The sequence below is a fragment of the Kryptolebias marmoratus genome, linkage group LG7 (assembly GCF_001649575.2).
Source record: "Kryptolebias marmoratus isolate JLee-2015 linkage group LG7, ASM164957v2, whole genome shotgun sequence".
Lineage (NCBI taxonomy): Eukaryota > Metazoa > Chordata > Actinopteri > Cyprinodontiformes > Rivulidae > Kryptolebias > Kryptolebias marmoratus.
The window spans coordinates 5,597,757-5,622,789 of NC_051436.1; the positions used below are offsets into that span (position 1 = coordinate 5,597,757).

The following is a 25,033-nucleotide window of genomic DNA, read 5'->3' on the forward strand; positions in this document are numbered from 1 at the left end:
GTCTGTCTGTCTGTCTGTCTGTCTGTCTGCTGGTCTGTCTGTCTGTCTGTCTGTCTGCTGGTCTGTCTGTCTGTTTGTCTGCTGGTCTGTCTGTCTGTCTGTCTGTCTGCTGGTCTGTCTGTCTGTCTGTCTGTCTGTCTGCGGACAAGATGACGCAAAACGTTCTGAACGAATTTTCATGAAATCTTCAGGAGACGTCAAACAAGGAACAAGTGATTAGATTTTGGTGGTGATCCGGCCAAAGTTTAGGGTCAAAGTTCAAGCTCTAACTGAGCAGCTGGACACCTCATGGGTCAAGGGTGATCACTGTTGATTTCAAGGTGACAGGGTCAAAGGTTAAGGCCACATTGCTAAAGACGTTGAGCTTTAACCGTGTAATGCAGGAAAATTAAACTGCACAGCTGGACACCTCTCTGGTCAGGGGTGATCACTATTGATTTCATGGTAATGGGGGGTCAAAGGTCAACGTCACAGTTGACCTGGTGCTCTAACTCTGCAGCAGCGTGATGTAGGAACGTCAAACTACACAGCTGGACACCTCGAGGGGCAAAGATTATTCCTGTTGAGTTAAAGATTCATGGGGTCAAAGGTCAAAGGTCACAGGTGACCCCTTTGTTAAAACCTCCCCTACGCTCTTACATGTGACCCTTTAGTTCCCGGTCGTGTCAGTTGGTTTGTTTGTCCGTCTGTCAGCAAAGATCAGGTTAATGTTGGGGTTAAATTCTGGTTCTGATCCGGATCGTGTTATTTATTAACCGCTCCTCGGCCTCGGCGCAGGTTTGTCTCTCTGAGTGCTCCAAGTTAAAGCCGCTTGTTGTTCAGGTGGTGAGCAGCCATGAGACCCAGGCTCAGGAGGACAACCCTCACACCATCAGGATGGAGTTCGAACCCTCTTTGTATCAGTGCTTCGAGAACTGCGGCTCCCTGAATCTGACCGTCGCCAGACGTGGAGGAGACCCCGGAGTCACTGTCAAGGTGCGTTTGTTCTGGGGACCGATGAAGCTGCACGCCAGACGAAAACAACCACGATTGCGGGCACTTTTGTCTGAAACTGATCTCTCTCATAAACGTGTTCTCACCTTCGGGGGATTCGAGAAGCCTTGTTTTCTTTTCTAATGGGTTGCTCCTGTGAGGGAGGGATGTGGAAACAAAAAAGAGAAAACCTTCCTCTCGATTTTTATTTTCCGACTGAGCTTGCGGCTCAAAGAGAACACCATCCTTTTGCAACGGATCATTGATCTCAGCCTTGGTGTTGGCTCGATTCTCTGAATTAGAGATTCTGTCTGAACGAGAGAGCGTCCTGCGGAGAGCACCTGTTAGAAGCGGGAGATCTGCATAATTTTGATTTTGCATATAAATGTAACCATGCTGAGAGATCACTGCTTAGAAATTCACAATGCAGGACGTAGACTCTAAAGGTTACCAAGACGTTTCATCATTTTTTTAGATAAATCCTCTTAGTATTCACAGAGTTGGAGGAAAGAAGGAGGAAGGTGGTCAAAGTTAAAGAAAGTGTTTGAAATGAAGGTAAAGTGAAGAAACTTTCTGAGTTTTTAAATATTGATTGAATTAATAACACAAGGTCCAACACCAGCTTAAATAACACCAGGTCCAGTTTTTACAATCTTGACTCTTGCTTTTAAAAAACACATTTTCCCAACTATAAACCATGCTGAAAAGGTAATTGACGTGTTATTGGCTGCATAACAGCTTCATAGCATTTTTCAGACACTTCCTCTCCTGTAATTTATGCTTTTTATTCTCCTGAGTTAAACACGGTGTTCCACAGGGATGTGTTCTTGGTCAAAATATTTCATCTTTTTTTTTTTTTTTTTTACAAATCCTTTATATTCACAGAGCTGGAGGAAGGAAGGTGGTCATGGTTAAATAAAATGTTAGAAATGAAGGTAAATTTAAGAAATTTTCTGAGTTTTCAAATATTTCATTTTTTTTTTTTTTTTTTTTACAAATCCTTTATATTCACAGAGCTGGAGGAAGGAAGGTGGTCATGGTTAAATAAAATGTTAGAAATGAAGGTAAATTTAAGAAATTTTCTGAGTTTTCAAATAATTCAAATATTAATTGAATAAATAACACCAGGTAAATTTTATACTTTATCTTCACGGTGTCCCACAGGGATGTGTTCTTGGTCCAAACATGTTTGCCTTTTACTTGTTTATTTTTGGTAGTATTACTTAAAAACTTGAATCAAAACTCAATTCACCCTTTCCCCCTTAGCCCTACCCCTCCATTTTGCCCATTCCTGTTAAAGTGGGCCGTTTGCCACATCTTTTTGGTGATGCATGATTCAGGCTGTAAAACCAATTTTTTCAGAGACACACTTAAAAGGAACTGATATACCCTGCATTTGTAAAAAACTTAGAGAATAATAATAATGTATTGTCACATTCATTGTAATGTTGCATTTAGTGTTTAGTATTATTGTTGATTATTCTTAAAAATGTATAAAAATAGTGAACATCTTTGTATTTCTCTAATAGTTTGTTTCAACTACCAGTATATTTAGATGACATATTCCCATGTATTATATTTGACATTACTGTTGAACTTCTGTAGCAGAGACTAGAAAAACAATGTATACCAAGAATTGTTGCAAGCTTTATAACTAGTTACAAAAAAGAAACAACCACAACAGACCAAGCATTGAGTTCTAGAAGCGGTGTCCCATTTCAAAGTGGAATATTTTAACCACTATTGTTCAAATAAGGGGCCACGATGAGGGGGTAACATTAAGAAATTTAACCGGATGTTTCACTTCTACTCTATGCCGACGACACGCTGCTATATTTGCTTGTTAGCTGTTTTAAATCCAGGTTAACTAAGCACATTTGTTGACTGTCTGAATGATGTCCAACACTGGATGTCACTAAATGTCCTGCAACAAATTTAAACAAGACAAATATTCTTATGATTGGGTCTCAGATGCTTTCTGCAGCTTCTTTAACTAAACCAGGGGTGGACAACCCTGGTCCTCAGGGCCACCATCATGCATGTTTCACTTGTTTCTCTGCTCCAACACACCTGATCTGAATCAATGGGTGATTAACAGGCTTCTGCAGAACATGAAGAGATGATTTAACCTCTGAATCAGGTGAGTTGGAGCAGAGAAACAAGGAAAACATGCAGGATAGTGGCCCTTGAGGACCAGGATTGAAGACCCCTGAACTAAACAAATTAAGTCTTTTGCAAAGAATCTTTTAGCTTTGAGCACCATAATACCGGTTTATGAATATCTAAAAAAAATGCTATCCGGATTATCATTTGATGCCTTCATTTCCTTGCACCTTGGTTTATATGAATATTAAATCCATAAATCAGCTGCAGGCTGTAGAAAACCTCGAGCCTTGGAATGGAAAGCGATCACTAAGAGGACATTTGTAAGGACGGTGTTCTGTGGTTCTTATGTAGAGATGGGAGACAAAAGTGTCTTGTTTTATATTTTTTTCCCCCGTAATAATTAAAACAAAAAAGGAATAATTTCCAACACTTCATGAAAAATTTATAAAATCAGCACCGAACCCGTCTGGAAAACCTGAAATATCACCCAGCCTCGGGACAGAACCAGAAATATCAGGCGGATGAATGAGTGTTTTCAGAAAAAAAAAAAAAAGAAGAGAATTAAGCAGATCTGTTAGAGCATCCACATTTCATGAAGAGCTAAAAATAGAGTTGAGCTGAAAGATTAATGGCAGCAGCACAAGCAAGCCTGACTTCACAGTTCAGCTTCCTGCAAACAGACACAAATGATTTCTCAGCTTGTTTTTTAGGTTGTTTACGTTCAGACGAGGAGGGTGGGGTTAATTAAGTAAAAACAGGCCGAATGTGGAGGAAGTTTGGTTTCTGTATTGTCTGATTTAACGAGGCGTCTTCCTCTCTCCTGTGATCTTGCCCTTTTCATCAACCCCGCATCTTTTCATTGTCGCCCCCCTGACGCCCACGTCTCGCCCCGCTGCCCGGCGCCGTCCCGCCTGCTCCCAGGTGGATTATCGCACGGAGGACGGCACGGCGAACGCCGGCTCGGATTACGAGTTCGCGGAGGGAACGCTGCTGTTTAAGCCGGGCGAGACCCTGAAAGGTAAAACCAAACGAACAAATAAAGGAACGGAAGCCAACCGGTGACAGTGAAGATGTATGACATGTTTCGAGAAGCCATGTCGCCGAGGCTGGAGCTCAGATAAGAGTCATCTGGAGCGCCGCGGGCAAACATCTCGGCGTTATTGAGTTTCCTCCCTCTCACAGATCCTGATACGTCCGTCATCCGTTTATTTGTCCTCCCTGCAGAGATCACTGTCGGCGTGATTGACGACGACATCTTCGAGGAGGACGAGTACTTCTACGTGCACCTCAGCAACCCCCGCGTGGTCGGCCATCCCGAGGCCGGCTCCGCCCCACTGGACGCCAGCGCCACGCCGAAGGCCGTGCTCGGCGACAACCACACGGCCACGGTGACCATCTACGACGACGATCACGCAGGTAAACCGAGGCTGCGAGCGCCGGGCCTCCCTGCCTGCGTTAGTAATCAGAACGGGTAACTCTGACAAGTCAAACCGACTGATTTGATTGGCTCGACTAAAAGAATGACGAAGCAGCTGGCCAATCAGAACAAACTAAACTGAACATTAAATTCATACAACGTGTCTTAAAGGGACAGTGCAGATCTTTTAAAGAGGGTTCTGGGGAACAGCTGGGGAACAGCTATGAACAAATCTGAGCCATGTTGGCAAAATGAGGAATTATTAAATATTGAGTTATTATTATTTTTCAAATTCTCCGTCTCTAAAGCTTCAAAATGATCCATAGTTTGTTGAATTTTCTTGATTTATCGCCTGGCAACGAGCTGGTTTAGTTTACGAGAACGCCGGTTTGAGAACCGGATTTTTATTGGTCCGGAGTGACGTAGTCGGGGAATGACGCCAAACGTTATATGAAGGGATTTCCCGTTGCTTTGGTCGATTTCAAAAGAAAAACAATATTTTCTTAGTTTTTCCACTGCAGCCTGAGTTCAGTCTGACTCACTTAAACTAATTTACTACAAGAAGACAAAACAAAAGACTGACGTGAATCTAAATGACCCCGGCTAATCGGGAAGTTGGGAACAGGTGGCCGATAGCAAACTGGGAATAGGTGCGGATGGGGCGTGGCAGGCTGAGAGGGACAAACACTATCCCGCAAACGGACACGGGGAAGCTGAAAGAACGGGATGACGAGCAAGCGTCTAAACACGGGAACCACAGGAGCTAAAATCAAACCAACCGTAACTAAGAAAACGTCACAAAAGCTCAGATCCTGCCCTTTTTCCAGCACGGCTCACAGAGGATATGGCTAGTCCAGGTGAGCTGCTGCCATCCTAAAGCGGCTTCAGTCTCAATCTTTCTATACCGGTTAATGTAGTAACCATCGATTCCCCTTTATTTATATTTATTCACTAATGAATTTTATGGTTTTTTGCAAGCAGAAGATAGCAGCAGCAGCCAGCTGTATCACTTCCACTGCAGCCGAGTCAATCCTGGACTTTGATGGAATCCAATGATACTTAGAGGGCCCATTTCCTCGCTCTCTCCTCCGCCAGGCATCTTCACCTTCGAGAGCGCCAATCAGAGGGTGAGCGAGAGCGTCGGCGTGATGGAGGTGAAGGTGCTCAGGACGTCGGGGGCTCGGGGGCTGGTCGCCGTCCCCTACCGAACCCTGGACGGGACGGCCAAGGGAGGGGAGGACTACGAGACGGCTGCGGGCAAGCTGGAGTTCCAAAACGACGAGACCATGTGAGTCCTCCGCGTAACAATCCCGCCTTTCAGGGTCGGCCCGTCCGGACCGGACCACTGGACGCACTCGCAGGGAGGCCTCGGCGACCTTCGCTGCGTGAATTTTTAATGTGCTGATGTTGGCGGCGTTAAATTGGCCGATATATAAAGCTGTTGGGAATGCAGTTTGCTCAGGGCCTCATGGGCCCATAAAACACACTCTGTGTGTGTGTGTGTGTGTGTGTGGACTTGTATTTGCTACATTGTGGGGACAACTTTCCTAACATATACCAACTTGTGAGGACCAACTGATCCTTGTGGGGACCAAAGCCTGGTCCCCACGAGGAGAAATGATGTTTTTGGGTTAGGGGTTAAGTTTAGGACTAAGGTGTGAGTTGAGTTTAGGTTTGGTTTAGGGTTAGCTATGTACTGGTAATGGTTAGGCTGTAGTAATGTATGGAAATCAGTGGAAAGTCCCCACAAAGGTAGAAAGACAGACATGTGTGTGTGTGTGTGTGTGTGTGTGGTTTCTGTGGTTGAAGACCGGCTGGACTTTCAGAAGAAGCTGGGAGACCATTAAAGCTGCTTCTTGCTTCCCTGAGGTGCTGAAGAGTAAAAGTTGGAAAGATTATCAGGTATGGGCGCCTCAGCTGGATGTTTTCAGGGATTTAACAGAGTTCCTTTTTTTATTTTAGTTTCTTTGCACCGATAACATCACTGATTTCATCGAAAGATGAAAAGAGTCTGAAAGAAGGTCGGTTTCTGCAGACCTCTGCTTCAAAGTAAAGCAAACACGTTGAAGATTTGTTGTTCTAAAAAAAAAACAATTACAGACGTCCATCTAATCTTCTCATCAAAACTGAGATATTTTGCTAACAGATGGACACGGTTGGCTCTAACGGTTTGTTTTAGTATGTTTTAGGAATGACTACACCCTCTTGTATTACCTGGTTCTGTGTACTTTCCATTGAAGTTATAATTATCATCATATACTGCATATGCTTTTTGTTGTTGTGGATTCAGCAAAAATTATTTATCATTTTTGTCCCATGTTTTAGAGGGGGAACCGATTATTTCAGACAGCTGAAATATTTGGTTCCCCCCTGGTAACTTTTGCAAAATGACTCTCAGCCACACCAGATTTTAACCAGTTAAGGTTAATTAGCTGAGGCGGCCATCTTAAATCAGGTGGACTCCAAATGTTAAGTTTTATTAAAATCCAGCCAGTGATTCAGGAGCTATTTTGCTAACAGACTGGGTTGATGCCAAGATTTTAAATATATTCTTTTGCACGATTTGAAGGCGCTCAGAGCGCGTTGGGGATGACTCTCAGCTACCACCATAACACATCTTAGCTCAGTATCGGCGACAGTTAATGATCTGTAGCCCTTTTTGTGTTTGCCGTCGTTTATTTCATTTTATTCCTGATTTATCTGGGAGCTAAAAGGGTTCTGTGTGCCCAGTTTTAACCTCCAGGTGGACAGAAATGATCCTGCAGCGTCACCGAGCCGCCTCAGGGGAAATCAAGTCATGACGAGCGGCGAGGAAAATCAGACGATGAGCTCATAAGAAAAGAGAGAGAGTCTGTCTGAGGCCGTCGGTCCTGATTGTTCCTTTAGATCCTGACGGTGATGCGTGGACTTGTTCTGCCGGGGTCAACGTACGGCGACTCAGGCAGCCGCTGGCACCATTTTATCCTCGTTCAAAACCTAATTTTACGGCCGCTTGTTGGGCGTTTTTCACCGCTTCCCGGCTGCAGTGCGGTTCGGTCGGTTAGTGTTCGCACCATCGACAGACGAGGCGAAGAACCGGCGCCGCCGAGCCGAGGAGGCGGGCAGGAAAGCAGGGGAAAGGCGAGCGACAGGAGGCTGGGAGGCTTTCGGAGCGACGGGAGCCGGATCGATTCGCTGCTGTTTCCACGTTAAGCGGTGTGATCAAACGCCTGGAGAGGACCCCCTCCCTCCCACCCACCGCCGTCGTGACGTATCGATCCCCTGCTGCTGACTCCTCTGCCCCTTCTGCTGGGTTTCTTTTTTAAATCAATGCTCATTTTCTTTTCAGCTTTGCACAGATCTCTTTTCTGTTTTTGCACTTGGAGGTGTTTTTTCATCGTCCTGTTTGCTTCCCTCCTTATCGATAACCAACAGTCTCTTCCTTTCAGGTTCTCTCTCTTTTCTGTCTTCTCTAATTTACTCGTCCCCCCCCGCCCCCCCTATTTTTTCCTCACTGCTGCCAATATTTGTCTTTTCTTGACTCTCAACAGAAATGTGATCCGGTTCAGACGAGGGGTTCTGTGGAAAGGTTATGAATAACTAATATCTCACCTGTTGTAGATCTCTGATCGACCTCGGTATTGACATGACGCTCTGTGTAAGATGGCTCCGCCCACATGGAAACATAGCCGTGGGGGGGAACTAACCTCAAGACAGCTGTGATTTAAAGGAAATAATAACAATTTAAAAAAAGATACAGCAGTAGATGTTTTCAGCTATCCATGGCATAAATTTAGTGAATTTCAGTCCATTTATAAGAGTGTAAATTTTACATTACACAACCTGTTAAACATACAACGCTTTATTAAACTGATCTTAGCAAACAGACTGAACCTATGCAACCAGAACTCGCAACACACGTCTACATAGAAACACAGGAAAAAGAAAATACACAACTAGCTTAAAGCATTAATCTTTAACTGAACCAATAAGCAGATGATGTAATTATGACAGAAAACGGAGGACTTACGTCGATCACTGTCGCCTTCAGCTGCTCAGGAGGTCGTCTGCAGGCTTTCATCCAGCTTTTACATTTTCCAAGGCTCCTTTTTTTGGTTTGGGACCAGGATAAAATGTATTCCACCCTCCAAATGCTCAGATTGATGCATTTTCGATGTTTAGCCATTTATTTTCAATGGTTTTTCACTAAAAACCTTTAGACCGCGGCGCCTTCCTGAGTCAAAACCTCGACACTGTTGTTGAAGGAAAATGGGGCGCGGTTCCTGTAGGCAAGGGGCGTTTCGCTTCGGGACGAACCGCGACCGCCGATTGGTCAGTTGCTGACGAGCCTACCGCGTCACGTTAGTTCTGACTGAACCAGAGTGGGGCCAGGACCAAAGAGGGTCGCAGGCTGTTTCATAATCCTTTACATTTGCGCCACTTTTGCATTGGAGTTTTTTTGCACAGAACTTTATGGTTCTGGAAACGGCAGCTAGCTGTAGCACTTCTGGTGCAGCTTGTGGCACTTCCTGGAGGAAGTGATGAACTGATTCACGGACGCACACCTGTACGATGTGACCACGTCAGCAGAGCTGCTGTGAACCTCTTCTCTGCCGTTTAGCTGGATTGGTTTCTCTCTAGTGACACCTACAGTTTGGAAGGAGAACTGCAGCGGCGCTGGTGTGAGCAGCAACAAACACCTGAAAGTGTGCTTCGCTCTGAAAAGGTGCTTAAAGCCGTGAATCAACTAACATTCCAGGAAAAAACGGTTAACTTGTGTTTTATTCTTTATAATGCAGGAAATACGCTTTGCTGCCAGCAGGTTTATTCATTTAAGCCTGTTTTTAGTGTAATATTTTTTGATTGTGAGTCAAGTTTTATGAAAGTGTTTTTGAATTTTTTTTAACAAGACCGTCCCTTTGTTTTATTAGAAAGTCACTAATTAGTCTTATTATTTTTTCTTTGTGTCATGTCAGTGTTGTTTTACATGAGTGTTAAGGTGTAGGAGGTTTTATATCAATGACTATTTAACAAGAATGACTGAACACTGGACAGTTTTGATCCATAAAACCCGACTTGGGATAAAAACTGGATTGTGTTCCTTTGTTTTGGTCAGAACGTCTCTCCATCTCTGTCGTAAACCTTCTAAAGAGGAGCTCAAACACCTTCCTGGAAACTGGGCTTTCTTTTCATTCCCAGAGCTAAGAGAAGACCAGTAATTTGCCGTCCTGATAGGACTTTTAGCCTTTTTCTGTTTGTTCTGTCTTCCGTATATTTTTAGTCTTTTACGTCTTCTCAGCTCACTTCCTTCCTTCTTCACCTTCACCTCTGCCTTCTTGTCATCTCACAGCTCGTCCTCGTTTGCATTTTCTACCCGTCTGACTTTCACCTTTAGATATTTCCACCGTCAGGTTTCGTTCGTCGCCTCCTCACCTTCCTCTGCGTCTGCTTGGCACCTCGTTGGCACCTCACTCCTTCACCTCTTGGTTTCAGCGTCTCTACGTCTGATCCTTCCCAGACAACTCCTTTGTTTATCATTAAAGTATTCCTTGGTTCAGTCTCTTTGTTTATTCCCCTTTTCATCCTGTTATACATTTTTAATCACCTCAAAGTTAATCTGTTTGTTTGTTAGTCATAATGTCCAGAGGAATGAGCGTTAATAAAAGCCTGTCAGCAAAAATAGGATTAGGTGAGAAAAGAGGTGCGTGAAGTATGGGTGGGCCAGGTGCCACAGTGCTGTTATCTGATAAGATAATGGTCCTGAAAATATAGGAGTAGGACTTTCTTATAACCCCAATAGCTCTTTGAAGGAGACCTTTGGAAGTTTTTATTTGGACTTTTGTTTCAGTTCTTGCAGCGAGTTTCTCTCCGGCAGGAGAATCGGCTCCACGTCTTCGCTCGGAGACGAGGAAGGGAGCCCGACCCGGAAACCTAATCTGATGCGGAGCCCGTGTTGAAACAGAGCTTCACGTTGCAAAAATACGGACGCTCTAACAGTCGGTCCTACCGTATTTAAGCTCGAAACCAGGTTTTCTTTGGCCTTTAGGGCTCCCCGGCTAAATGTCAGAGCTGGACACAGAGTGCGAATCTGAGCGGCGGCGTGCGTGTCAAGAACGCCGGATCCACCTCTGTAGTTTATTCAGGGTCATTCTGTATGAAGACACATTTGTGTATCTGTATTTATTCACTCTGTGGTTCCATTATATTCCACAGGAAGTAATTAATTCTCTCTGTGTTCAGCCAATTAGTGCTTCTCTTATCTATCGCTCGCTGGTTCCCCAGAGGAGCCTACAAGTGTCTTCGGTTTTCTTTTTTGTGTGTGTGTGTGTGTCTGCAGCTCTCAGTTTGTCTTCTCTGCCCCGCTCTGGGTCTTGTGTTTTAATCAGCGTGTGTGTGTGTGTGTGTGTGTGTGTGAGCAGAGGTAAAGGGTGGAGGTGAAATGTGCGTGAGACTTCGAGATGCTCTCAGCAGGGTCGGTTTATTCTTAGCCTTCCTCTGACCTGCGACTCAGTTCGGAGTCTTAGCCGAGAACCGGAGAACGGCGTGTGTGTGGTCCTCTCCCCTGGCTGCTCATTATGAATTTGAAACAGGTGTCGCCACCTGCCTGTGCCAGCGTCTGTTCAGTGCATTCAGAGTTTTTTTTCAGTTAGTTAGTTAGGTTTTTTTTTTAGACGTTTGGTCCGTTTTCTCTGCAGAAGTGGTCGCAGCCGGTGTCGTGATTTAATTTTCTACTGAAACGAAGACCGTTCCTGTCAGATCTCAGCAACTTCCCGTTCCCGTAGCTTCAGGCCATGAATCGGAGGCACCAGAATCGTTTCTGACAAATGCGACCCCGCGAAACTGAGATTTGCATAAAAGTGAGTCCATAAAGGCACCGTGTAGCGATAACTAAAACAACAAATAATCTTCCCGATCTGCCTTTAAATCTGAACAGGTGTGACTTCAGGAACGATCCCTCGTCTCATAACTCTTTTATTTCCTTCGAAATTCACCATTTTTTGCTGTAGAGCCGGGAAATCCCATCGTATAATTTTTGGCGACGTCACTCCAGATGTTTTCAAACAAAGCTGACTCGTTCCCCGGTGAGAAAATGCCAAATTTCAACAAACTAACGGCTCATTTTTGAAGCTTTAGAGACGGAGAATTTAAGAAAAATAATGGTAGCTCGTATCGAAAACGTCCTCCGGGTGACTCAGTTTTTGGCTCAGACTCACTCAGCCGTGGGCCTTATCCCGTCCTTTGGGGAATTCTGGGCTTTTAATCTTCTTTTAATGTTTAAAACAGTCGCTACATTCCAGCTCAGCTCTTCGCTCCGTGAAGAAACTGCTGCTGCAGCTCCAATCTAAAGAAGTTAGGGGTAATAACCTGAACTAGGAGCCACGGAAATGCCTTCAGGACAGACAGAGCGATTAAAACGCGTCCTTGTTTGTCCCACTGTCCTTTAACTCAACACGGTCTGTGCAGATTCCCATCAGCCTCTGAAGTGCAGCTCGGCTCGCCTGATCCCAGTTTCCTGCCGTGTGGCGGATTGTGTTGATTGGGCCAAAAACACGAGGCCTGAGTGTTTGTGACGAAGCCGTCAGCGGAGCTGCGATCCCGCCGTAGCTGCCGGGGAAGGAAGAAGTCGGAAAAGCAGATTTCAACGAGGCGCGCTCCCTTTCGGCGAGATGCTTCCTGGAATCGAGAGGAAGTGGAAAAGTGGGAATGTGTGTGTGTGTGCGGCAGTGCTTGTGTTGTGTTTGATTCCTGCAACCTGTTCCTCCGTCTGTCGCCGTCGCAGGGTGACTAACCCGGAGGCGTTCCCAGAATAAAACATCCTTTTGAACTCCAAATCCCCCAGAGAGCTGCTCGCCGCGCGCCGCTTCTTCCTGCACACATGCTCTCGTATCTGTGTGTGTGTGTGTGACTCAGCAGTTCACCACGTTTCCTCTGTGTCGTCTTTGTTGTCAAACTAGCTCGTGTCGCGTCATCTCTTCCCCCCCGCAGAAACGCTCGGCGGCGGCGGCAGATTTTACCTTCTTATCAGCCGACCGCAGAGGCAGCGGCTCCCCAACAGCAGCTTGGACTCGAACGCGAGCTTTTCACCGAATCTGACGGGGAAGGAAAATCGTTTTTAAATAAAATGGCTCCCGTCCAACTTTCTGTTCATTTTAAGGAAAAACAAACGTGTGACCTATTCTGCAAAACGAGTCGGAATGAGCTGCATCGAATGTTCCTCAACAAGTGATTAACTTTTGGAGTTAGTTCAAATCAAGATGGCCGCCACAGCCAGCTGACCTTCGCAAACACATGAATGACTTCAGCTCAGGTAGTTCTTCCGTCTCTCCTCATCTCAAGATGATTGTAGCTTAAAACCAATGAAAGTGGACGATGATTCCTTCAAGGAATCTTCTTTCAGCTGTTCCCTCTTCAGGGGTCGAGTCGTCCTCCTCCATCTGTCTTCTGTGTCCTCTGTCCTCACTCCATGTCCTCTCTAACTACATCCATATATCTCCTCTTTGTCTCTAACATCCTTCTACCAATATACCCACTGTCCCTCCTCTGCACATGTCCAAGCCGTCTCAGTCTGGCCTCTAACTTTATCTCCCAGTCCTTCAACCTGTGCTGGACCTTTGAGGACCTCATTCCTAATCCTGTCCATCCTCGTCCCTCCCAAGAAGAACCTCAACATCTTCAGCTCTGCCACTTCCAGTTCCGTCTCCTGTCTTTTTGTCTCCAGACCGTCCAACATGGCTTGACTCTCTTCTTCGCCGCTTCACCACAGTCTCCGTCCTCCTGGACAGTGGACCCTAAGTCCTTGAAGTCCTCTGACCTCCTCGTAGCCTCACTGCTCCACCTGCCTCCCTCTCGTTCACACACCTCCACCTCTCCAGGTTCTCCTCCACCTGTTCCCTGTTCTCAACACAGATCAAGATGTCCTCTGCAAACATCGTTGTCCTCGGGGATTCCCGTCTGTCCTCATCTGTTCGTCTGTCCATCAGGAGAACAAACAAGACGGGTCTCAGAGTCGATCCTTGATGCACTCCCACCTTCACAGTGAAGCTACCTGTCCCTCACCGCTGTCCTGCTGTCCTCATACATGTCCTGTCCCAATCTAACATACTTCTCTGCCCCTCCAGATGTCCTCGTACAACCCCACAGCTCCTCCCTCGGCACCCTGTCGTTCACTTTTTTTCTAAATCCACAAAAACACGATGAAGTTCTTTCTGAGCCTCTCTGTTCTTCTCCATCAACATCCTCAAAGCAAAGATGGCGTCTGTGGTGCTCTTTCTTGGCATAAAACCATCCTGCTGCCCACAAATGGTCCCCTCTTGTTCCAGATCTTCATCGTGTCACTTCATCGAGTTAAAAGTTGCTCCAGCTCTGTACATCTCCTTCATCACTCTCAGATCTCTCAGAATCTCCCTCCTAGACGTTTCCGTACCTCCACCGGTATGTCTATCTGCGGCAGGTAAGACAGTGACTGTTCGGAACATTTCAGAGATCCCAACGTTTGCTTTAAATCCTGTAAACGAGCTTTATTAGATCTCCGAATTCCCCAACATGGCGTCTCCCAGCTGTGCGTTCCCCCAACCCCCTTTCCTCCCGCCTCGCCTGCTGAAGAACGTTCGGGTTCCTTTTGTCTCCTCTCGTTCCTCCTCAGCTCCCCGTTTGTTGCCGTAGCAACTTTTCATCTCTCCCAGTTCGGCACAACAAGGAGGAGGCGGCGGTAAGAACGGAGACAGAGATGAAAACTGAGAGAAAGCGCCGGCGGTGAAAAGGAGTGATCTGCGGGGCTCGTCGGGGAGTTGTTGCTTTAAAAAAAAAAAAAAAACGAGACAGACTCCATTCTTCCCTCTTGTCCTCTCTGTCCTCGTCTCTTTCTGTCAGCGTCTTCGGCTGATTTCACTTGCAGTTTTTTTTTTACGATTTCAAACCGTTTCAGATCCTTTACCTCCTGCCTCAGTTAGCGTCTCCGTTTCCTCCAAAATTCAACCCAAAATGTCATTTTTTTTATTCGGATTTTGTATTTTTGGAACCAGACTCTGCTCACTGGACTCTCGATACGAAGCCCCGCCCACGCTTCCTCCTAATTCGCTAACAGGCTGGCCAATTGAAGGTCCTCGTTTCCAACTCCGAACTCAAGCATGAAAAAGGCGATCCTGACTGTTTGACACGGTGCCGTTTGAAAGAGGTCTGAAACGCAGGTCTGCACTCAGTGTAAACAAAACATCTGAGTCCGCCTGAAACACCTGGAAGCTCGAGTCACATGACTGACCTGCGTTAGGCTGCTGGTACCTGGTAGTTAGCATTTAGCATTTAGCATTCAGTCCCAAATTCGTTACAGTTTTTACCTTGAAGGACACGTCAACATCGGGTGGATTTTGTTTCGAACTTTATCAGTTTATTCATTTTTCCTCGCTGCTCTGCTGCAGTTGTGGGAAGACGCCCCGCGGTCCGAGTGATCAAACCCCCGCGGTCGGCTCGTAATCACGGCTCAGAGACCCACGGCTGCAACAGGCTGCTGTGACCACACTCACACACACACACACCACATTAAAGCCCTCCGTTCTGGGTTCACTGACCATCGAGGCCGGCGTGGCGCCTCCAGGGTTGCGGCGGCCGCTCTGTTGATTCGGTCTGACTGCAGGTTCTCTTGCAGCTTTTAGAAATCAGCCGCAGACTTTCGTCACAGAAGGGAAACTTATCTGGATTTTAACCGTTTCCGGCAAGCCTCAACGTCCCAAGACAATGTGCAAAAACAACGTATCTAACGGCGCATGTAAACGCTGTGTGGGAATAAATCACTGCTAGGATGCAGCTTGGCGCGTTGCCTCCGCCTCCTCGACCTGTTGGCGGTGTCTCACTGCCAGGAGGCGGTAAAAACGAAAACAAAATGGCCGTTTTGCACGACCTCGTGCCATACTGTGAGCTGCCGCGCTCGAAGGAAGGACTCTCAGCTGCCACTGCTTCACATTCTAACTTTGACACATTTTTGGTTTGGCTGATTGCGACTAGCTGGGGCGGCCATCTTGAATCCGGTCTATCTTGTAAGTTAATCAGTTTCAGACGTCACTTCCTGAGAGTTTCATTAAAATGCACCCAGCGGTTCATGAGATATTTTGCTAACAGACGAACAGGGGTGACAGTTTCCAGTTTAGTATGTGTTAGGGACGACTCTCAGCTACTACCACGCCGAGTTTTAGCTCAATGTCTGTAAAACTGACTGAGTTGGAGCCAGTTTTGTGTTTTCTTCCTGTGATTACTGTCTTAGTTTTGTTAGAATCCGTCCGATGGTTCACAGGATGATTTGGTTTGAAAGCAAAAACATTCTCCGCCGCCTTCGCCTCATCGTGGCGGGCGAAATCAATCAGCTTCCTGTGAAAACTGTGACTTTGGACTTCTTTTAAAGACGTTTTCAGACGTTTCAGGATCACCTCCCGTCCTGCTGAGGCTGCTGAGCCGTCGCCACCTTTTTGATTTTTTTGCACATCCTGAATTTATTTTCGCTTCATTCTGTTTTCCACAGCTTTCTGTGAGACAGTCGAGTCGTCAGTGAACCAATCAGAGACTAGATTAAAAATAAATAAATAAACAAGTTCTCCAAACATTCAGGGCTCGTCGGACGAAAAGGTGCAGATTTAGCAGAAATGAGGCGTTGAAGTGGCGAGGAGCGCAGCCGTCTTCGACACGACTCAGGCCGCGGGGGGCGAAGCGTGCGTCCCGTTTCGGGTCCCAGTCCGGAGGTTTAGAACCCCGGCACTGACGCGGTGAACGCTCGCCGCTGAGGGAGAGTGATGAGCCGGCTCCTGACTGCAGCACCTCGGGGTAATCTGGTATGATCCGCGCTCGCTCGCACACACACACACTACACACACACTCATGTCAGAGTGATTAAATCACTAATAGCTCGTGGAAGAGACGATGTGACTCATGCAGCCTCTTCATCTCCACTCACATCTCTCACCCTCCTCCTCTGAAAGCTCTCCACCACACTTCCTCCTCTTCCTCCTCCTCCTCTTCCTCCCTGACTTTACTGAACTCATTGTCTGTTTCCCGTGGCGGCGCCCACAACCCCTCCTTCTTCTTCGTGGACTTTGCTTTCTGTCTTCGCGGCCCAGAGGCGAAGGTTTGTTCCTGACCCGCCGAGCGGATGAACGCGTTCGCCACGGGACGACAGGAAGTCGGGTCGCGAGACGTTTGTCTTTCGTTGTCCACGAGACGCTCGGAAAGCTCCCGGGAAAGCTCCTCCATCCTCCTACAGCATTAAAAACGCGACCAGATGTGTTTAAGAACCCGACTGAGACGGAACACGCCATTTGGCGTTTGCAAATATAAGCGAATGAAAGGGACGTGTCCCAATGCCGCCCGGCTCGGGGCGCACTTCCTCCCGGCCGCTACGGCCACGACGAGCCGCCTGTGTCTCTTTTTACGCTCTGAGGTTTCTCAGTTTTGCTGGAAAAGTCGTAAAGTCGGCTGGATTCTCTAACAGCCTCCGGCAGCAGAAGAAGCAAAATGGCTCCATTAAAGCTCGCCGGCTTTTCCACATAAACAACTTCTGACCAATCAGACGGCAGTCGGCTCAAACCGCTGTGAGGCTTCGAGTCGAGAAGCGGCGGGCGAAGCTGCTTCGAGAACAACACGAGGCGAGACTGAGACCCGACTTCCTGTCTTCTCCTGGAGGATGGAGAGGTCTTAACGTTTGGACTCTATCTCTGTTTAAGATGGCCGCCGCAGCTCGGTGGTCTGAGCGAACAGAACCAGGTCCAGGACTCCTTCCTTCCAGGAGGGCTCGGTTTTTGATTTGGTTCCTCTCCGTCTCCCCTCAGCTGAATCCAGCATCGTTCTTGTTTGTCACACATCGTCTCCTCCGTCCTCGGCGTTCCGTCGTCCCGCCGCTCGCCGTGCCTCAGACGCGCCCTTCGCCTGTGACGCCTCGCACTTCGTCACCCTTCATCACTCTTCATCATCCTCCTTTAGTCCTCTGAAACGTTCCTGTCTGACCCGGGTTTAGAGAAGGTTACCAGGTTCAGAGTTCTTTTTTTTACTTTCCATAAATGCATCGCCAGTGAAGCTAAGAGGCCTTCGGGGTTACTGGGAGAGAAAATATACAAGGAAGGACGGAAGGAAGGGAGGGAGGTAGGGAGGAAGGAAGGAAGGAAGGAAGGAAGGAAGGAAGGAAGAGAGGATGGGAGGATGGAAGGGAGGGAGTGAGGGAGGAAGGAAAGAAGGGAGAGAGGGAGGATGGGAGGAAGGAAGGGAGGGAGGGAGGGAGGAAGGAAGGAAGGAAGGAAGGAAGGAAGGAAGGACGGAAGGAAGAGAGGGAGGGAGGATCCATCCATCCATCTTTTTGTCAAATAAAGGAGTTCCTCGTTCCCAGAGTAAATTGAACTTCCTGTTCGAGCAGCAGAGGAACTTTACTCCTCACCTCCGTCCTCGTTTTCTTGTTTCCAAACCTCTCGTGGCTCCAAGTTCCATCCGTCCTCAGGTCGTCTCCCCGACCATCCGTCTCCGTCCTCCCACGCTCGTCGGAGGCGAGCCTTTTATTACTCCGCTCAGCTGGAGACCACTTACCAGGAAGTATGTGTGTGTGTGTGTGTGTGTGTGTGCGTTGAACACGTTCTCATTATGAGCTCCGTGAAATGATTAGGAGAGAGGAAATGTTTCCCTGTGAGAGCTCGGCCTGCCTCCAGCTGCTGCTGCGATCGTCTACCTTCGATGGTTGGACAACTCAGCAGAGAAACGGTCGAGCTTCCAGCTCCGGGTCGAGCTTCGGTACGGGTCAGAGGCCCACCGGAGAACGGCTTGCTTTGTTACTTTGGATCAGGTCGTCCCAAAGCAGGTTTTACCGTTTGAAGCGACATTTACTCTACGAGAGTTTAAACCACGAAATGAGTCAGGATGAGCTCAGGCTCATAAAAATCATAACATAAAAATCTTGGGTTTTGCCGTAGTTGAAACCTTAAAATGGACGTTTTGCCATCAGAAATAAAACTTTTAATTCCAACCTTGATCATTTTCTTTAAAAGTGGACATTAAGCTCTGCCAGGAATAACGTCTGACCTCATTATGAAGCTCAGGGATTCATCTCTTATTAAATACGGGGCTTGAATTCGACATTTGGTGCAGTGGTGCAGCGGTCAGAGCTGTCTCCTCCCAGCAGGAAGGTTTACATGCTTTCCCCGCGCTCCGGTTTCCTCCCACAGACTAAAACCCTGCCCGTTCGGTTAATCTGTGACTCTAAAACGGAATGGTTGTCTGTCTCGTTTGTCTCTATGCGTCCCTGTGGTGGACGTGCGACCTGTCCAGGGTGTCCCCCGCCTCTCGCACAGCGACCGCTGGACACACCAGCTCCCCGCGAACCAGAATGGAGAAGCGGGTATAGAAAATGGATGATGACGTCACTCCAGAACAATACAAATCCAGTTTTCAAACCGGCTCGTTTGCAGGTGATAAATCGCCAAATTTCAACAAAGTACGACTCATTTTGAAGCTTTGGAGACGGAGATTGAAAAATTCCCTCATTGGGACTCGTTTGGCTGCGTGGGTCAGGTGTCTTCAGGTCGATTTGCGCCCACAGATGCTGTCAGATCTCGTTTTATCCCCGGAGAGGGAAAGTACGGAGGAGAACGTTCGACCAGAATCCAACTAAAGGCCTAGAATTTCAGCTGAGGTCATCTTGTGACGAGAAGACGAGAAACGACAAAGTTGGAGCCATTTTGGTTTGGGTCACCAAGGTTTGGGTCGATGTCTTTAAAATGAACCGAGCTGCAGCCATTGTTTGTGTTTCCTGTGGCGGCCATCTTGAATCGTGTCGACTCCGGTGGTTGATCAAAGACTCGGGGAGGAAAAAACGTTATCGCCCGCCTTGGCCTTTCAGCAGCGGGCGATAAGATGAAACGAAGTTAGGAGCCAAACAGGAAGTGTCTGAAATAGTTGCATTTAATTAGTTGTTAAAGAACCATTTTGAAATACACAATTATTAATATGTTTATACAAAAACACTCGATTTTTGCCTCCTGACGTCTTCTGTTTGCTCCCTTTTTAGGTTTTATTCAGTCAAAGTTTTGCACTTTAAACCATCTTTTTATCGCCCACTTCCCCCCAGAAGGAGAGGACATAAAGCGAGTCCATAAATCAGGCCCGGCTCTCCGACTGGGACATAAATCGTCCTGTCTCTTCCCGCCAAACAAACACGGCGCCGTCCAGCCGCCGCAAATCACGAGCGGCCCTGAAGGCGAAGACGGGAGGACGGGTTCTGTCTGTTAAGGACCGTGAGGAGGTTTAAAACCGGTCGGATCGTTGGAGCTGCCAGGATGGGACACGGACCCGTTAAACCCGTTTAAAAAGGCCCCGGTTTGGAGCTCTTACCCAGAGTGTGGTTTTTTTATTCGTCTCTGCGTTCGGTGAAGCGGCCGCGGCGGCGTTGACGGACCGAAGCGTCGAGGATTCTGACAGGGGAAACTTTCCAGGGAGCAGGTGTCAAAACGTAACAAGGCGGCGCCGCGGGAAAAAGGAGGGAGTGAAAGAGGGTAAGGCAGCCATTTTCCCTCCAAACATGAATCAGCTGGAGATCCAATGATCACCTTCTGCAAGTTTTATTAAAACGCACCAGTAATTTGGCAGCAAACGAACAGATAAACAGGTTTTTGAGTTGCGAGTTTGTCTCCAAAAAAAAACAGGTGAGATCCGACCGGTTTTGCCAACGCGGGCCACAACTGGATTTAAAATATCCCGTTAAATGCCAACCCTTCGACACTTTAAATTCCAAGTTTATCCCCATAAATTAGTGGATTATAAGACGGACCTTTGAGCTCTCGGTTTGTTCTCAGGAATATTGGTCCTAAGGGTGGAGCAGAGAAACATGAAGGAGCCTTATGGTCAAAAAAAGGACGATTTCAGCTCCTCTCTGACTCCGGTTTGGATCGGCTGTGACATAATCCCCCAGAGATAGTGTGGAGATAATCTGCTAAATCCAGTAAATCGGAATAATTCCTGGAAGAGCGGTAAGTGATCTGCGTATTATATTTTTTTCCAAGGCGTCTATAGAAGCGTTACATCACATCTCCTTTCCACTTAAAGCAGCGGTGTCCAGTCCTGGTCCTGGAGGACCTCTGTCCCGCAGGTTTTAGATGTTTCTCTGCTTTGACTCGCCTGATCTGAACGACTGAGTAATGAACGGGTTTCTGCAGAACCCGAAGACCTGCTGAGGAGCAGAGAAACATCTAAAACCTGCAGGATGGAGGTCCTCCAGGACCAGGATTGGACACCGCTGACTTATAGGGACTAAAAACGTCAAACGCTAACCTGCTGGTCGCAGCTGAACCCCGAGGCTCGTTTCCTGGCAGAAGTTCTCTTGAGGATGTCCAAAGAAAAGTGGGGAAACGGCACATTTGCTTTAGTTCACGGGGCAGCCTTTAGGTCGTGAAAACTTACGGCACCGAATCCAACGGCAACAACAACCCCGTCGTTTGTTTTACTTGATTGCCTCGAAACGAAACGAGAACGTCGTTTCGTTTGCGAACGCTTGGTGCTGGAGTTCTGCTGGCTGTTCCTGGACCAGCGTTGGACCTGATTCCCAAATCTCTTATTGTAGAGTTTAGCCCAAGAACCCATTCAGCCGAACCCAGAGAGGCGTTAAAGGACAAAGACTTCGGCTCTATTTATGTTTAATTGAGGAGAACGAGGTACAGCTCTGACTCGCACCAACTGAGAATAAAAAATAGTCAGTATTTAGTAAATAAATGCAAGTATATGTGTCATTTAATCTGTAATTTGGCCTAAATCCTCCAGGTGTCGAGCAGGGAACATGTTTTGTTCCTTTTCACTGAGGTGAATTGTTTGTACGTGAAGCATTTGAGGTTGGCCGCCGGCTCAAACAAACTTCTTCCGTTCGCACTCCGAGTTTACACGCGACGTGTCGACGCGTTACGTAAGTTTTGTTTGTGTCGGTGTGTGTTCAGCTGCCGCGGTGGGGACCGGTCGGAGGTGAGGTTAGGACAGTTTGGTCTCATTAGGACTCGGGTTTTGGACTGAATGGACCGGTTCGGGTCTTACTGAGGCTTCGGTGATTTAGGGATAAAGGACGTTGAACAAATTACACATTTCTGTATGTCCTCACAGAGATGTGTGCACGTATGTGTTTACTGAGTCGTAACGCTGATACCTCAGCAGAAACGAGGCATTACTCATATTCCTCTGCAGGCGGGCTTCCTTCCTCATCCTCCCTGTTTGTCTGTTTTATTTACACTTTTCTAAACACTTAGGTTTTCTGTTATTTTTATGCACTTTTTGCCTCTCGCTGTCATCCCATCACTTTAATTATTTTTGATACGTCTGCAAACATTCACACATATTGTAATAACAGCAGCAGTGAGTAAGAAAAAAACGAGTAAACAGGCCTTTTAGTTTCTGCTAATAAAGGTAGATTTTAATGAAGTTTATTAGCACGAGCTAACTAGCAAATTAAGCTAATTTTATAATCTTTCAGTCTTTTTAGTTTCAGGCTTGTTCATGTTTGTGAAAGAGATATAAATAAAAATGCAGTATTTAGTATTAATGTTACATTGACAGAGAAAGACAAAGATAGGCCTCTTTTTTAGTTATTGATAATAGATTTGGAAGAAATTACAGCTGTAAGGCAGAGTTTATTAGCATTAGCTAACTGGCAAGTTAAGCTAACGCTAAGCTAACGTCAAAGTTTTGTTTAGCAGCCTTTTTTGGAAGGTTTTAAGCTAGCTCATTATAAAACATGAATGTAGCTAAAATGTTTATGATTAAAAACACATTTTTATCTAAAAGCTAGTATTTTTAATTTAATTATCTTGTGTACAGTGATAGACACAGGCAGGTCTGTAATGTTTTGCTGATGAAAGTAGATTCGGATGAAATCACAAGACAGAGTTTGTTAGCGCCAGATAACTAGCGAATTAGGCTAATGTTAACCTCAAGTCAAAACATAGGTTAGCAGCAGTATTTTTAAAGTTTCAAGCTAATTCATTGTTAAACAATATTGTAAGGGTCTTAAATTAAACATATTTAGGATCATGTTTATAGAAATAGACAAAACCAGGCGTAGATTTTAATGACATTAATGTAAGGCAGAGTTTGTTAGCGCGAGCTAACTAGCAAATTAGGCTAATATTAACCTAAAGTCAAAACATAGGTTAGCAGCGGCCTTTTTAAAGTTTCAAGCTGATATATTATAAAAAAAAACAGTGTAAGGGTCATAAATAAAATGCATTTAAATCACAAAAATCTATTTTTATAAATATTAGGGTCATGTTTACAGAAACAAAGCCAGGTGTAGATTTTGATAATTACTGTAAGGCAGAGTTTGTTAGCACGAGGTAACTAACAAATTAATGAACATGTTTATTACTTGAATAAATCAAGTACTCTAAATATTTTTTATTTCCCTTAAAATATTGTTTAATCTGTTATCGATTGATACATTTAATCTGGTGCTCCTTTTAACAAGAGTTTAAAACGGTAATAAGTCGTATCATCTACAGTCATTCAAATCAGCCATTAAAGTGATTAAATAGCAAATGAAGCTAACTTTAGCACAATTTAAAGCTTTAGTTAAAACAGTTGGTTTAACATTTCTAGCTTCTTCAATATAAAACAAGCATTTAGCTAAAAAAACAGGATTTATTATAAACTTTAAACTGAGTGAAGATGATTTATTTTGAGAAAACTGAACCAAATAAAGCGTATTCATGAAAACACTTCTGTGGTTACCATAAACTGAACTCAAGTGAAGACAAATAACGTCCCATCTGTCCATTCACCTCCTCAGGTGTTAGATCAGACATGTTTACTTATTTTTGGCCAGAAGAAGTCACTTATTCCTGACCTTAAAGCTAATGGGGAGTGACATAACATCATCGGACCATGCTGAAGTTTTGCAGCATAAGTTCAGAGATAAATCCAGAGGGACTCTAATCCTCTTACTGTTTGCTGTGGGGCTTTTAGTTGGAAAAGCAACCAAAAGTCTAATTACTACGGCCTTGTGCGCTTTGCTGTGACACGAGGAAAGTTTGATGTTTCTAATTGTAAATGTGAACCAACCAGATTAACACATTTCCCTTTATTTTCTTTAATAAAGTTCATTATTGCTGTATATTGTTAGCTAAGACGGCTCACATTTACTCAATAAATCACCAGTGGAAGTCAGATTAGATACGGTTTACCAGCTCTGGTCGTTCTTCCTTCGTCTCGGTGTGTTTCTGCGCGTCGAGGTGGGTCCTTTTGTTTGGTTTCGCTTCTTGTGCAGCCTCTGACTTCATGTCTTCTCAAATTTTCTTTCCCAGCAGTGTTCAGAGTTGGCTTCTGAGGCTGAAAATAGTAAATCCAAGCCAATTCTTCGCAGCGCTGCGGCGACAGCTCACCAATGAAAACAATGTGTTTCCACCTCTCTACCCCTCCAACTCTTCTCCTCGGTGCTCGTCTCCGACTCGCTGTCTGAAACCAAAGCTTATTTACAGCATTAGAGTCAACGTGGCTGACGGTGAAGGCTTTTATAAAACATCCCGGTGGAAGTAAAGAGTCTCTTCTTTCTGCCTGGCAGACAGAGACAAATGAAACGACCCCGCCAACGATGACACGTTTTCTTTGATTCCACCAACTTATTACGCGAAGAAACAGACGTTTTAGCAGAGAAATACCCTCAGCTCCACCATTAACTCCACCGCCTTCATAAAACTTGATGGTTCACTTTTCCTCTGACCCACTTCTCTTGGCATCTCAACCGTACATCAGGGCTGTACGAAACCAATGATAACCAATGATGCGATTGTCATCGCCGTGATGCTTTCACGTTTCAGCTACTATCATCTCAATCGTTTGTGAACAACTAATTCAAGTCCAAAAAGAAGAAAACAAGTCAAAAATCTAATCCAATTCAGTCCCAATTCATACAGACCCAGATTTAAATCCAATTAGTCATTTAATACAAAAGATTCACATCTAATACTATAGGAAATACAAGTTAGTAAAAGTTATCTAAGGAAACCAGCAGGTTGCGTTCAGCCTCCCATCCTGAGCAGCAGGTTGGCGACAGTGGGAAGGAAAAACTCACTTTTAACAGGAAGAAACCTCCAGCAGAACCAGAACCAGAACCAAGACGAACAGCCATCTGCTTCAACCAGCTGAGGTTGGAGGACAGGAAGGAGACAAACACAGGATGACTGGTTCAGATGTAGTTTCTTTAGCAAGTAAAACAAATAAAAACACGTTAATGATAGAAATAATCACAGCAGAGAGTAAAGACAGCAGCAGAGGGAGGACATGTGGACAGTTTGTCCTCCAGCTGTCTCAGCCTGTAGCAGCAGAACTAAAGGAGACCTCAGGAAACCCAAACTATAGGATTTATCAGAAAGGAAAGTCTTAAAATTAGTCAGAGGCTGAAGGACAGAAACTGGAAGTTGGTTCCACCAGAGAGGAGCCTGAGAACTGAAAGCTTCGCCTCCCGTTTTAGAAACTCTAGGAAGCACGAGTAAACCTGCAGTCTGAGAGGGAAAATATGGACCAATAAGATCTTTAATGTAAGCTGGAGCTGGGTTGTTGAGAGCTTTT

At 45.8% G+C, this 25,033-nt stretch overlaps 1 protein-coding gene across 4 annotated transcripts in view; it reads left to right on the plus strand.

Moving 5' to 3' along the window:
* slc8a4b (solute carrier family 8 member 4b) overlaps positions 1–25,033 on the plus strand; it is a 92,455-nt gene that overhangs the window by 59,590 nt on the left and 7,832 nt on the right. For all 4 annotated transcript variants that reach the window (XM_037976525.1, XM_017428038.3, XM_017428037.3 and 1 more), the window contains 4 exons: positions 823–975; positions 4,000–4,096; positions 4,303–4,494; positions 5,591–5,783. In XM_037976525.1, coding sequence (XP_037832453.1) covers positions 823–975; positions 4,000–4,096; positions 4,303–4,494; positions 5,591–5,783 — 635 coding nt within the window. The remainder of the gene's footprint in view (positions 1–822; positions 976–3,999; positions 4,097–4,302; positions 4,495–5,590; positions 5,784–25,033) is intronic.